The sequence below is a fragment of the Ascaphus truei genome, chromosome 4 (assembly GCF_040206685.1).
Source record: "Ascaphus truei isolate aAscTru1 chromosome 4, aAscTru1.hap1, whole genome shotgun sequence".
Classification (NCBI taxonomy): domain Eukaryota; kingdom Metazoa; phylum Chordata; class Amphibia; order Anura; family Ascaphidae; genus Ascaphus; species Ascaphus truei.
Window position 1 is genome coordinate 44,564,301 of NC_134486.1, and position 13,754 is coordinate 44,578,054.

Consider the following 13,754-nt stretch of genomic DNA (forward strand, 5'->3'; position numbering starts at 1 on the left):
ACAACATGTTGTTGTTGTTATTATAATTAGCACTCCTAAATCCTTCTCCATCAATGATTCCCCTAATTTATCCCCATTTAATTTGTAAGTCACCTTTTTATTCTTGCATCCCAAATGAATAACCTTACATTTATCTGTATTAAACATCACCTGCCATTTGCCTGCCCACGTTTCCAGTCTCTCCAAGTTCTTCTGGCGAGAAATTACATCCTGCTCTGATTCTACTACCTTACACAATTTAGTGTCATCAACAAAGATGGAGACTTTGCTCTCGATCCCAACCTCAAGGTCATTAATAAACAAGTTAAAAAGCAGGGGTCCGAGTACTAATCCCTGAGGTACTCCACTCACGACTTTAGCCCAACCTGAAAAAGTTCCATTTATGACAACCCTCTGTTGTCTGTCCTTTAACCAGTTTTCAAATCAGGTGCATATATTTTTACTGAGTCCAATTTGCTTTATTTTGTACAATAACCTCGTGTGGAACAGTATCAAAAGCTTTTGCAAAATCTAAGTAGACCACATCAACTGCATTTTCCTGGTCTAAATTCCTACTTACCCCCTCAAATAAACTATGTATATACTGTACTATTTGTGTGTTGCTCACACTTAAAAGCTGCAGTTCGGTCTTTTTTTATTTTTTATTTTTTTACTTCAATAGTTTCATGTGGGCAATCTCTAATTACCTGAAGAACTGCATAGCTGCCGGTCAATTCGTTCTCCGTCTATTGATCGGCAAAGTTTGGCGACATCTTTAAATATGGGGAATGTAAATCGTTGCTATAGGAACAAGCATGCTTGTTAAAATAGAATACAAGAAAATTGGTCTTTCAAAGTTGTTTCTTTTAAAACAGAAAATGCTAAAAGTATTTTTTCTTAAAAAAAACAACTTTGAAAGACCAATTTTCTTGTATTCTATTTTAACAAGCATGCTTGTTCCTATAGCAACGATTTACATTCCCCATATTTAAAGATGTCGCCAAACTTTGCCGATCAATAGACGGAGAACGAATTGACCGGCAGCTATGCAGTTTTTTAGGTAAGTAGAGATTGCCCACATGAAACAATTGAAGTAAAAAAAAAAAAAAAAAAAAAACGGGAGCCTGAACTGCAGCTTTAAAGGGGCAAATCTACAGGGGAACAATTCTGTGAGTGAACAGACAGTGGAACAATTCTGTGAGTGAACAGACAGTGGAACAATTCTGTGAGTGAACAGACAGTGGAACAATTCTGTGAGTGAACAGGGGCAGAGGATTCATCAGTATTAAAGTGCAAGAAGAGAGGGGGTCACAAGCCTGAGGGACTAGAATGACTGGCGTACAATTGTGATAAGTTGGCTGCTCCAGGTGTAGATGCAGCCAAGTGTGAGTGGGGGATTTGGGGGGATTTCCACCGCTCTGCAAATGGAGAAGTAGGAGTCTAGGATCAGAAGGTGCATGTATAGTTTGGTGGGTTTGTCAGCTCTAGCTTCATGTGGAGTAGGAGTTTGCATACTGAGCAGCACTTCCTCCCCACTTGAGAGTTTAAGAGAGTGTTCAGGAAGGTAAACATGCAAGCAGAGCGAAGGTATGTTATAGCTGCTGTATCAAAGCACAACAGCCTGTCAGGTTTGGCCAACACCAGTCTTAAAGGGCAACAAACAGGTCAGGAGTTCTGGATATCTCTGCTTCAGCACAGGTGGCTGCCATTCTGAGTGAGCCCCATGCTGAAGCAGGGATATCCTGAAAATTTGGCCTGATGGTGGCCCTTGAGGACTGGAGTTGGCTACTCCCCTGCCTATGGGCAGTCACATTGTATATTGAGGTGGTGGATGAGCCCAATTGAAGATATTCAATGGAGTTCCTGGTTGTGGAAAGATCATGTCAGAGGAAAGCACTGAAGATTGATTTGACTGTGGGAGAAAAGAGGCTCCCCCTCATTTCCACTTGTAGGATTGGGAGAGTTTGGTCCTATTACCGATGCTGTGTCATACGGTGTGGAGATGTCCACTCATGCCAAAACTCGACAATGAGCAGCAGGGCATGGTATGTATCTCTTTATTTAAATAGCGCCATTAGCATTAATGGACATAGCGCATCACAGCAGTAATACACGTGACAAACATGTACATAACAAATAATACAAATAACAGATTATGGGAATAAGTGCTTCAGACTTAAAAATTAACATTTAGGAAGAGGAGTCCCTGCTCCGAGGAGCTTACAATCTAATTGGTAGGTAGGAAGAACGTACAGAGACAGTAGGAGGGCGTTCTGGTAAGTGCGTCTGCAGGGGGCCACAATTTATGTATCAGGTGTATAGTATTAGCCGCGGAGCTACTCATATGCTTCGTTAAGCAGGTGCGTTTTAAGGTGGGTCTTAAAGGTGGATAGAGAGGGTGCTAGTCGGGTGTTGAGGGGAAGGGCATTCCAGAGGTGTGGGGCAGTTAGTGAGAAAGGTTTAAGGCGGGAGAGGGCTTTAGATACAAAGGGGGTGGAGAGAAGACATCCTTAAGCGGAACGCAACAGTCGGAATGGTGCAAAGCGAGAAATTAGGACTGAGATGTAAGGAGGGGCAGAATAGTGTTAAAGCTTTAAAAGTGAAGAGGAGAAATGAGTGTGAGATGCGGGAATTGATAGGAAGCCAGGAGAGGGATTTCAGCAGGGGAGATGCTGAGACAGATCTAGGAAAGAGTAGTGATTCTGGCAGCAGCGTTTAGGATAGATTGCAGGGGGGACAGGTGAGAGGCAGGAAGGCCGGACAGCAGGAGGTTACAGTAATCGAGACGGGAGAGAATGGGGGCCTGTCAGAGTTTTAGCAGTCGAGCAACAGAGGAAAGGGCGTATCTTTGTAATATTGCACGAAGGTGCATGCATGGTGGCGCCCTCTCATGGTGGGAGAGGTGGTGAAACAGCCCGTGCTTGGTGGCAGAGTTCAATGCTGTCTTGTCGTGGAGATTGAAGCAGGATTAATATTCAGTGGTGCAGCAGGGTGTGGCGGAGTCCTCATTTGTTTACTGCTCACTTTTTGTTCTGGAGAGAGCTGTCCCTTTAATTAGTACCTGGCTACCTGTAACAGGGACTTATCCCTGTTGAAGAAACTGCCTCTAAAGCCAGCAGGGAGCTGGTTAAGTGCAGCCAGGCAATTGACCAGACTCCACCTGCCTACTGAGAGCACTGTGAAAGAGTGTCATGTGATACACAGGAGAAGGATTCCTTAGCTCACATTTGGGGTGACAAAGGAAAGCAGAGGAGCCTGCACACAGACTGTCTTGAGCACAAAGGTGTGCTGAGATCAAGACACCCAGACACCCTCAAGCAGACACCACTGACCTGAAGGGCAATTTGCGTTAAGATACCACTGAGACTTTGGGGTGATAAGTGGGTAAGGGGCTTTCTCTCCCCCCCCCCCCCAGCCTTGCAGAGAGGGACTGGGGAGTGAGTTAGCCCTTACACAGGGATAGGTGTTTATTGTTTTATGTATATTTTTGATTGCTGTATTGTTTAAAGGAACAGGTAATAAAGCCTTACTTTAATTTCACCTTAAAAATGGTCCCCATTGCATACCTCTGCACACATCTCTTACACTACCACTTTTCAGTTCTCTTACCTTCACTGTCACACTGTACTGCCCGTCTGCATTGCTCTGAATCGGATGTACCCCAAAACACGGCATAATAAAGTCTGGGTACCTTTAAAAAACAAAACAAAAAAAAAAACATATATATATATATATATATATATCAGATTTCAGTCTACCATTACATTACCATGATTGGCATGTTTAATGCTGAATTGTGTAAAGTATCTAAAGATATAGCAGACCTCTCTGAAAGATGAATAAGACTTTCAAATTCTCTCTCATGTTCTGTAACAGAAATGAGAGCTCGGATTCCTTCCTGCGGAACGAGCACAAGAAATTATTTTCGTAAGTATTTGCAATGAAAAAAAAAAAAAAACTTAACATTTCAAATGTTTTTTCTAGAAAATGAAAGTTACCTACTTGTCTTGATTTTTCAATAATGTCCTCTGTGTCCTGAAAATAAAAGTATTTGAACATGTATTATTCTAAGAAATAAGATGTAACATCACATAGTTCCCTACAAGTAATGTAGAGGAACAAATCTAAAAAGAAAATTAAATATAAGAAAAATTAACTATTGCTCAAGGTGGTATCTCTAATTCCCACCAAAGATCCTAGAAATCAGGAAGAGCAAAAAACAGTCCAAAAAATACCAAGTAAAAAAAAAAAGTATATTATATCCAATACAGCATTGCAGTAAGATTTGGGTGACCACACGTCCTGTTTTTTTTTTCATTTGCCCCGGTTCCCAACTTACTTTAAAAAAAAAGTCCCGATTTTTTTCGACACTCGTGCACATGCGCAGCTGGCAAGTGCCGATCAAGCATGCGCACGATCGTCTGGCAAGTGCTGATCACGCATGTGCACGAGCATCTGACAAGCGCTGATCAAACATGTGCACGAGCGTCTTACAAGAGCTGATCACGCATGCGCAGTGTGACAGTGAAGGTAAGCGAACTGAAAAGTGGTAGTGTAAGAGATGTGTGCAGAGGTATGCAATGGAGACCATTTTTAAGGCAAGTGCCGATCACGCATGCGCACGAGCGTCTGGCAAGTGCCGATCACGCATGCGCACGGGCATTTGAAAAGCGCTCGATCACGCATGCGCACGAGCGTCTGGCAAGCGCCAATCACGCATGCGCACGAACTTCTGGCAAGCGCCAACTGCGCATGCACAGCCTACAAGCGCCCATTGCCAATGCATGACAGGCAAGTTACCAGCCACTCGTGCATGCGTGAAATTTGGCCCGGGGAAAATAGGGTCACCCGAACGAAGTAAGTTCATAGTACAAGACTCAAATGATCAGAATAGTATACATACAACGTGTATATAGAAAAATCGAATACCAATTTACCCAGGCATTTAATTAAGGAATCACAACCTGTCCGGCATTAAATAGCCACAGTCCCATTCCATCTTTCCTTGTGTCTGGTCTTGTTTATAACCTTAAATCTTTTCTTCTTTTTCCTTTTGTGTAACGGTGAAGTGCTTTGCGTCCCATTGGGAGAAAAGTTATAAAATTATTATATAATATAAAAGGTAAAAAAAACAAAAAAAAAACCTTACCACAAATAAAAGAATAACACGCAGTCACCCTGGTGAATGAGACTCGACACTTCGGGCCAAAAACAGAACTTTATCAAGTCTTGATATTTCTATATGCACGTTGTATATGTAACCATGCTGTAAAATGGTTGCAGTCATCTCTCCTGCTGACAGTGAGGCCTGGTAAGTTATGGGCATGCCAGCAGTAATCATGGAGGTTTACCCTCACACCCTGGTGAGGTGCCCTATGTATGGATGGGAGTGGTCACAGGTTCTGACTCCCTGGTTGGTGATGTCAGAGTTGTGTCAGCCCCAGAGGATACATAAGGCACAGCACTGTTCAAAAGTTAGGAGTTCTGTCTAGTCTAGAAGTTGTCAGTTATCAGAGGAAGACCAGAGTTAGTGTGTTAAAAGGACTAATGAGACTGTGACCAGGGACCTGGCACAGGTGAAGTATCCCTGTGGGGATAGGGAATCCCTACATTAGGAGGACATTACCTTTCAAAGGGAAGTACGGTGAACGATGGAGGGCTAATTACACCCCATTGTGGAGGGCAGCTGGCCCACCGTACAAATAAAGATGTTCCTGATTAACAACACTCTCGTGTGCAAGTGTGGAGTTATTGCACAGAGAGGGGCACCACAGAGGAGTTCCTCACCAGGACCATCCCCGTGTGACCGAAGGGACCCTGATGAGGTGGAGGCGCTGCACTGGATCTAGGTAGGACTCTGCACACTACCTCAGCTGCCTGTCTGGGTTGGCAAAATCCCCATACACCATCATGCGGGAGACTCAGGAGTCCTGTAGCCAACAGGTGCACCACCAGACACTACACAGTAATGGGGGCTGGTTAGACCACAGGGCCCAATATGAGATTGGGTGGGTCAGGCCGGTCCAGAAAACCCGTTACAATTGGAGGCGCTGCTGAGAGAGACCTGTCAAAGGGACAGGCTTTTGCTAGGTCACTTGGAAACAGGGAGAGTGTCTGCTGCCACTTTGTGCTGCGTTGGGACGGACCTAGGGGCAGTCAGGGGGCTGATGGCGTATGTCAGTTCCCAGGGACGACCTAGGGGCCTGAAAGAAGTGGGGGATTTGGAGCCGGGCTATAGCTGTCCTAGTCACCTTGAGGTAGTGCTAGTTGGTAGGATGCCAGAAGGGATAGCCTGTTAACGTGGTCAGGAATCCTGGAGAGGGTCTGCGCTAGGCTAACCAAGACAGGTAGACGCCCCAGTACTGCATGGGAGCCCCAGAGTACTCTAGCCCATTCCAGACCTCTTACCGTAGGGAGCACAGACTGGGAGGAAGGAGATACAGCAGACACTGAGAGAGTGAGCCTAGCCTGAGGTAGTGCATACATGAGTTCAGCCTACATTAGGTACACATGTGGTGGTGCATCAGAGACATTTTTATTGTACCGGTGTGGTGGCTGCCCCGCAGAGAGGAGCCCCATGTACAATATTACTGAGTACAACGAGCAATTGGCGACCGCAAGAATGGAGGATCCGCGCGGTGCGGATAGTCCAAAATGGTGACCGGAGGTTAATGGGGAAAGCACACGTGGTGTGCGCCCCACTGAAGAGCAAGCTGTTGCTGACCTGTCTTTTACCAGCCTGCTTTGGAGCGGAGCGAAAGCTGTGGCCGCACCGTTTTGGTCCTGCCTAGGACAACGAGGCGCCACCCTGGAGGACTGTGTAAAGGACATTGAAATTGTGGCTGGTGAAAAGGACTTACAAAATGGCGGCTCCCGCTTCCCTGGGAGACCGCGTGGGCCGATGGCAGACTATTCTGCCAATGCACAAATTAACAAGAATTGGCCAGAAGTGGCGCCAAGAGGAGAGCCCTGCCCGCATGGGGGGTATGGCGCGAAAGCTGCGGCCGCGCCTTCATGGACAGAGACTCACTCAGCCCCAGTGCTGAGTCAACCACTTAGTCTGTGGGACCCTCCTCTAATATCCACCAGGGGGAGTGGCTTCCAGCTATGCCCCGTGGGTATGAATCCCGCGGGCCCAGGAGCTGGTAAGCTGACGGCACTATTACCAAAAGTAGTTCCGGCAGCTGAAATTGTGTGCAAGAAAGAAGGTTACTTTGCACGCAAGGCAGCTGAAAGACAAAGGCTGGAGTTGGCGGCAAAAGAAGGACCCCGCCCTGTTGGGGAAAAGCGCGCGAAAGCTGTGGTCGCGCCCTCTAGGACCGAGAGAGGTGCGGCCTCAATTAAAGGACATCCTATTCCCTTGTGGGACCCGCCCATAATTGCTACCACTGGGGGCGGATTCCAATTGTGTCAGATGAGGGCGGAGCTGAACCAAGGAGTGGCTGACCATTCATCCCCTGTTGGTCACTCATGCAAAACCAGCTTCCAGGACAGACCAGTATTGCGAGTAGCTCCTACCAAAACTATGGCCTGCTCCCCAGATGCGAACGGATGGTTTCGACCCAACCCTATGCAGTACCCGGCGGGGTACTAGTGATACGCGTGGGGGGCGCGGAGACAGTAGTAGGCCTCTGCCTGCAATGCCGACTGCCCGGCGGCGCCATGGGCACGGCCGCACGCTGTCCCCAGTGTGGCACTCAATATCTGTGGCCAATGCCCACCTTCGTGCCCATCCAGAACAATGACCCAGGGGGGAATACGGCTATGCTGTCCGGCGAGTTCCCTGGTGCGCTATGGACTAAGGGTGCGGACCCTGAGGAGTGTGACGTGGTCGGTTCGACAACCGACCGAGAGAAGAGAAGGCGGTCGCCGCGTTCGGCGACCCCAAGTACCCTAAGTGCGGATCCCTCGGACGAGGGGCCCAAGGAACCGACAAGTACTTTAGTCTGGCCGGTGGCGGTGTCCGTTGGAGGAAATGGGAACAAAAGGCCACTTACCGGAAGTGACAGTGGACGGAGTCGGGTGTCACCGGTGGAGCAGAGACCGGAGAGGCGGAGCCCAGCTGTTCTCGGGACCGGCGGGTCCAGTAGCAACGGGCGATCCACGCCCAATCTGCGGACTGGTAGGGATAGCCCTTGTCCTTGCCAGACTCCGATGCCATCGCTCGAGAAGGAGAGGCCGTGCCAGGCCCGGACGGCGCACATGGACGCAGAGGGACTTCCGGACCTGATTGTGGAGGAAGAGATCCCGCATGGGGGTCCATCCCAAGATGGCGACGCTTCCGCTTCCAGTGACAACGGCGTTTCCGGTAGAGGCGGCGGAACCCGCGGAGGCAGAGGAAACGCATCTCAGCGATCGGGTGGTGGTTCCCGATCGAATAAGAAGAACCGGAGTACGCGGAGGCCAGAGAGGGGTGAGACGCAACCGGCGATACCACTGTCCAGTGGTACGGGACAATCTCAGGAAGGCGAACGGGTCAGAACCCCGCGGCTTCCAACTGCCTATCCCTATGCCCAACCCCACTCCCTAGATAAGGCCACTGTCCCAGTCACCTGTTCCCGGGGATCATCATCCAGCTTGGGGGTGTCGGAAGGGTCTTTGGGGGTTGGGGAGAACCGTACTGGGGATCGACTGCGTAGTTTTGATTCCGGGGAGGGATCCCGGGGAGGAGGACAATTGGGACAGGTATCTAAGTCCCGGTGGGTGCCGGAAGAGGAGGATACACCTTCTGGTGAGGCCCCGAAACATGAGAGGTGGTCTCGGCCCCGTTCTGCAGGGACCTCTGGGGTATGCTCCTGGGGAGGTACGGAAGAGGGAGACTCTCAGGAGTGGAATGAGAAGCCTAGGGAGACCCGTTGGTGGGCGCCCTTATTCAAGGGGTACGTGGGTTGGATGGACCGCACGCAGTTTTTGCTACGAAAAGACGATATTGTAGATTACTGGTGGGCTAGAGGGGAGTTCACGCCCGCAGAACGGAAAAAGGAAATGCAATATCGGTGGCTCATGATAGATCGAAACGAAATAGAACCCATGGGCCCTGGTATATTGTCTGACCCCGTAGATCCGGATGAGCCCCTATCATGGGTGTTACCAGGGAGAGCAGGGAACGCCAATCTAACTAGGAGTAGTAGGGCTGAAAGGGCGATCATCGCGAAGTACAAGTACTCTCATGGGTTGGAGTACCCGCATGTTCCTGAACCCCTCATGGAGGAGATTGAGGAGAATAGGGAGAGGTGGTTAAGGGAGACCATTGAGGAGTACATGGTCAACAAAGGGGGTGCCATTACTGGTAGTAAGGCAGAAGAGATGATAGAGCACCTTATAAGGGTTTGGAGCATTGGGAGGAGCGTATACAAGCATAGGGTAGTATACAGGCCTGAGAGGGGGTTGCCGCGTAGCTACCATGTGACTGTTCTAGACATGGGGGGTCGAGTGGTAAAGAAACCTGATCCAAGGCACTATTATTAGGAGGTACTAGTGGCATTACGCGGGCTCGTGGCTGCTGGTCGGGACGTGCTTGGCGTGATGTGAACTGTTTCATTGTATTATGAATCTCATGTGTGATGTTCTAATAATAATGTTCCATTTTCCAGTGCTTCCTGACGAAAGGTGTTCAAATTTAGGTCCCAGCCGGGAACGGTGGGATTCACCAGGGGGAGAATGTAACAATGCTGTAAAATGGTTGCAGTCATCTCTCCTGCTGACAGTAAGGCCTGGTAAGTTATGGGCATGCCAGCAGTAATCATGGAGGTTTGCCCTCACACCCTGGTGAGGTGCCCTATGTATGGATGGGAGTGGTCACAGGTTCTGACTCCCTGGTTGGTGATGTCAGAGTTGTGTCAGCCCCAGAGGATACATAAGGCACAGCACTGTTCAAAAGTTAGGAGTTCTGTCTAGTCTAGAAGTTGTCAGTTATCAGAGGAAGACCAGAGTTAGTGTGTTAAAAGGACGAATGAGACTGTGACCAGGGACCTGGCACAGGTGAAGTATCCCTGCGGGGATAGGGAATCCCTACATTAGGAGGACATTACCTTTCAAAGGGAAGTACGGTGAACGATGGAGGGCTAATTACACCCCATTGTGGAGGGCAGCTGGCCCACCGTACAAATAAAGATGTTCCTGATTAACAACACTCTCGTGTGCAAGTGTGGAGTTATTGCACAGAGAGGGGCACCACAGAGGAGTTCCTCACCAGGACCATCCCCGAGTGACCGAAGGGACCCTGATGAGGTGGAGGCGCTGCACTGGATCTAGGTAGGACTCTGCACACTACCTCAGCTGCCTGTCTGGGTTGGCAAAATCCCCATACACCATCATGCGGGAGACTCAGGAGTCCTGTAGCCAACAGGTGCACCACCAGACACTACACAGTAATGGGGGCTGGTTAGACCACAGGGGCCAATATGAGATTGGGTGGGTCAGGCCCGTCCAGAAAACCCGTTACATATACTATTGTGATCATTTGCGTCTCGCACAACGTCTCACCTCAATGCTGTATTGGATTTAATATACCTTTTGAACATTTATTTAGTGTCTTGATATTTTTTGGACTGTTTATTGCTCATTCTTCCCAATTTATAACATGTATTATTCTGGCATAATTAAAAAACAAAACAAAAAAAACCAAGCAAAGACTACAACTGGAAACCCAGCCTTTGCTTTCAAACAAACAAACAAACAAACAAACAAAAAAAATCTCCAGATCCCATATGAGAGAAAATTCAAATAGAATGTTTATGATAACTAACATTAGAACAAAAAACTGTATATACTGTACATTGCAGCCCCACATTATCTGTAGAAATGAAACATTCCAAGAAATATAAACAGTAGCAAAAGTCATTGTGCATTAGCTGTAAAAAAAACAAGACGCAGACACGTCGTTGTATTTATTCCTGCTCCTTATTTCTACTGAGTGGAAGTGCAATGTTTTGAGTCATACTCAGCCCTTCCTCAGGAAGGAAAGGAACTTGAATGATCAGTATTTAAGCAGGTCAAATGCATGTGGATTAATACAAACCAGGCCATTTCCTGCTAATGCTGGAGCCAGCACATGAGCCAACAATTCTGGCCTTGTACACAATGGAATAAATACATCACAAACCCAGTGTGCATGCAAATTCCCCAATCCAGCATGGAAATGCTGCTTAGGGGTCTATGTACAATATCAACGCAGAGAAAAGTGTGTCTAGACGCACTGTTCCGCTTAAAGGAGCAGAGCTGAGGCATATGGAAGAACAGTTTCTTACATCTGATGAAAAGTGATAGATTTAAGCCACTTCTGATCTGCTTAATGTTTTGCGCAATTTAAAAGGTGAAAAGTGACGCAGAATGTGATACATCTCATTATAATCTGTGCCCCGTATAGCCCCTCCTACTGACACTCCACAAGTTCTGGTAGACGGGGCAAAATTGGAGCAAAATAATTTGATCCATAGGTGCAGGATGAAAATGCACTAACATTGCTTTGATACCCAGGCCCTTGGTGTCCTACACTTTTGAATAACTCGCTTTCCGTCACTCCCACTGATCCACATTAGTGCAGCCAGTTCCTGTTACACCACTTTTGGGAAGATTGAAAAATGTCTCTCACTACTTATTACAACTACAAGCCCTTCTTCCTCTGTAGCAAAACCTGGGTATTCAAGCACTGAAACCATCCACGGGCCCCTAATAGTGGGTTGTGTTTTTCACCTTTTTCTTTTCCCGTTATTCTGAAGCTTAAACACTGCCTAAGGCTGGGGCCATGGTACAGCAGACCCTGCGGACGTGCTGAGCGAACAGACTGCCTTAAGGCAGTGTTCACGTCCATGCGGAGTGCGGGCGAGCGTGCGGAACCGGAGGGGGCGCGCGTTTGCGCAAGAAATCAGCTCAAACTGATTTCTTCTCGCGACAGGCCAGTCACGTGAGCGGTTTGCCCAATGAGGGCGAACCAGCTCCATGACGTCACTGGCACGGCCATAGACACGCCCCCCGACGGCGCACGTACCATGGCCGAAAAACGCACCCGCTTCATGGCCCCAGCCTAATGCACAATGTGCTTTCTCCCGGCCTGCAAAGGCTCGGGACCTGGTGGCCTCGCAGTTCCTCTCGCTACACTGGATTTGTATCTTATTTAAAGCATCTCCCCCTTTCTGTTCTACCAAAATAAATAGGGTTTCGGTATTTCTAAAACACACTCCAATGAGCTCTCGCCCCAATAACAGTGGATCGTTTTTAATTTCTAGATCTGGCAGGGTACAACTACATTTTGTAATCCACTTCAACCACTGAGTTTAAGTTATTCAGCGGGGTAGAAGCACCATTTATTATCACACAATATTACTAAGCAGTTGAATGGGTTTTTAATGAAATAGGAATCGTTTCAAAAAAATCTTAATTCTTACAACAAAAGCTTGTGCGCGGCTCACAATGTTTATTATTATTATTATTTTTTTCCACTCCTGAATCCAGGGGTCCCCTGAAGCTGATCCATAGACCCCCCCAGTGCTGTCAATGTTAAAACCGGGGCTCCCTCCCCCCCCCACGATTTTTCTTGTTAGCACAGAATCTGTACTTTTGTTTCATCAATGCAGAAATAATATCAATTTCAGTTATCTAAGGCCGGGGGTTCTTAACTTCAGTCCTCGAGCTCTCCCAACGGGTCAGGTTTTCAGGATATCCCTGTTTCAGCACAGGTGGCTGTCTTGCTGAAGCTGGGGTAGCCTGAAAACCTGTCCTGTTGGGGGGGGGGACGACGACTGGAGTTGAGCACCCCATGTCTAATGGCAGGTGCCGTTTCAGTTTCTTTTAAACAACTGGACAATGTAATTGGCTCTCACAAAGGTTTAATCACACCAAATATTTGTTTTCTTATTTGTTCCCTGTCTTGAGAGGGGGCTCACGCGAGCGTCCGCAGGCGTGCTGACGAGCTGGATTTTTCAGCTGACAGCCAAAGCTGTTTTACAGCGCGCTGTCGGTTGAAAACATCCAATCAGCGCGAAGCAGCGTCTACGTCACGTTGACGTCGGTGCGTCACGGGCTATTGGCCCAGCGACGTCACTGCCCCGCCTCCCGATCGCGCCCGCTGGCTCGCTTGCATGTTAATGAAATCGCACAGCTTCAGCAGGCGAGCCTCAGCGTCAGCGCAGTTCAGCACTGCTCCCCCCTCTATGGACGCAGCCTTAGGCAGCAACATCTCCCCTCCCTCTGCACTGGGGTGAGAGGGAGAGCAGGCTGCTGTGGTGAGCAGCGGTTAAGAACAGCAGGTGAAGCCTCCCAGGCTGCCTGCTGCCCAGCAATGGCCTATAATCACCTATATGTAACATGTCAGTGCTATTAGTTCACTTGGGCCAGGAGGGACATCCTCTTTAACAATGTAAACCAGGAGAGCTACTGTACAGTGCCAGGCAGCAGCTACAATGTTATTACCTGCATGAATTCCTCAGCTGTCATGTGACAGTGACAGTCCACATATGCCAGAGCCATGTGTAGTCCCAGCAAGCTACCAGAGAGGGCGGGGCTTCCTGGCAATGACGCCTGCTGCGGGTGGAGCTTCAACAGTCACTGCACATGGAGTGGGCGGAGCTTGCCTGCAGTGGGCGGGGCTAAGGAGCACTTGTCTGGCTCCATATGCGCTCTGCAAAGCACTTTGAGCAGCAGCCAATCCGAGAACAGACAATGTGGGCGGGGCAATGTAAACTGGTATGTTAGAGGGGCACAAAGAATATTAGGGCCTTCATGTGCACGCGCCTGTACTGTGCAGGGGAATTCCCCGGGTATATTTCTCACATAGA

The 13,754-nt window shown here is 48.4% G+C and overlaps 1 protein-coding gene across 2 annotated transcripts in view; it reads right to left on the reverse strand.

Moving 5' to 3' along the window:
* LOC142492729 (putative deoxyribonuclease tatdn3-A) overlaps positions 1–13,526 on the reverse strand; it is a 45,837-nt gene extending 32,311 nt beyond the window's left edge. For both annotated transcript variants that reach the window (XM_075595657.1, XM_075595656.1), the window contains exons 1-4: positions 13,390–13,526; positions 3,982–4,014; positions 3,804–3,877; positions 3,589–3,670 (exon numbers count right to left, since the gene is read on the reverse strand). In XM_075595657.1, the coding sequence (XP_075451772.1) occupies positions 3,589–3,670; positions 3,804–3,877; positions 3,982–4,014; positions 13,390–13,446 (246 nt within the window). In that variant the 5' untranslated portion in view covers positions 13,447–13,526. The remainder of the gene's footprint in view (positions 1–3,588; positions 3,671–3,803; positions 3,878–3,981; positions 4,015–13,389) is intronic.
* Between the last annotated feature and the right edge of the window lie 228 nt (positions 13,527–13,754).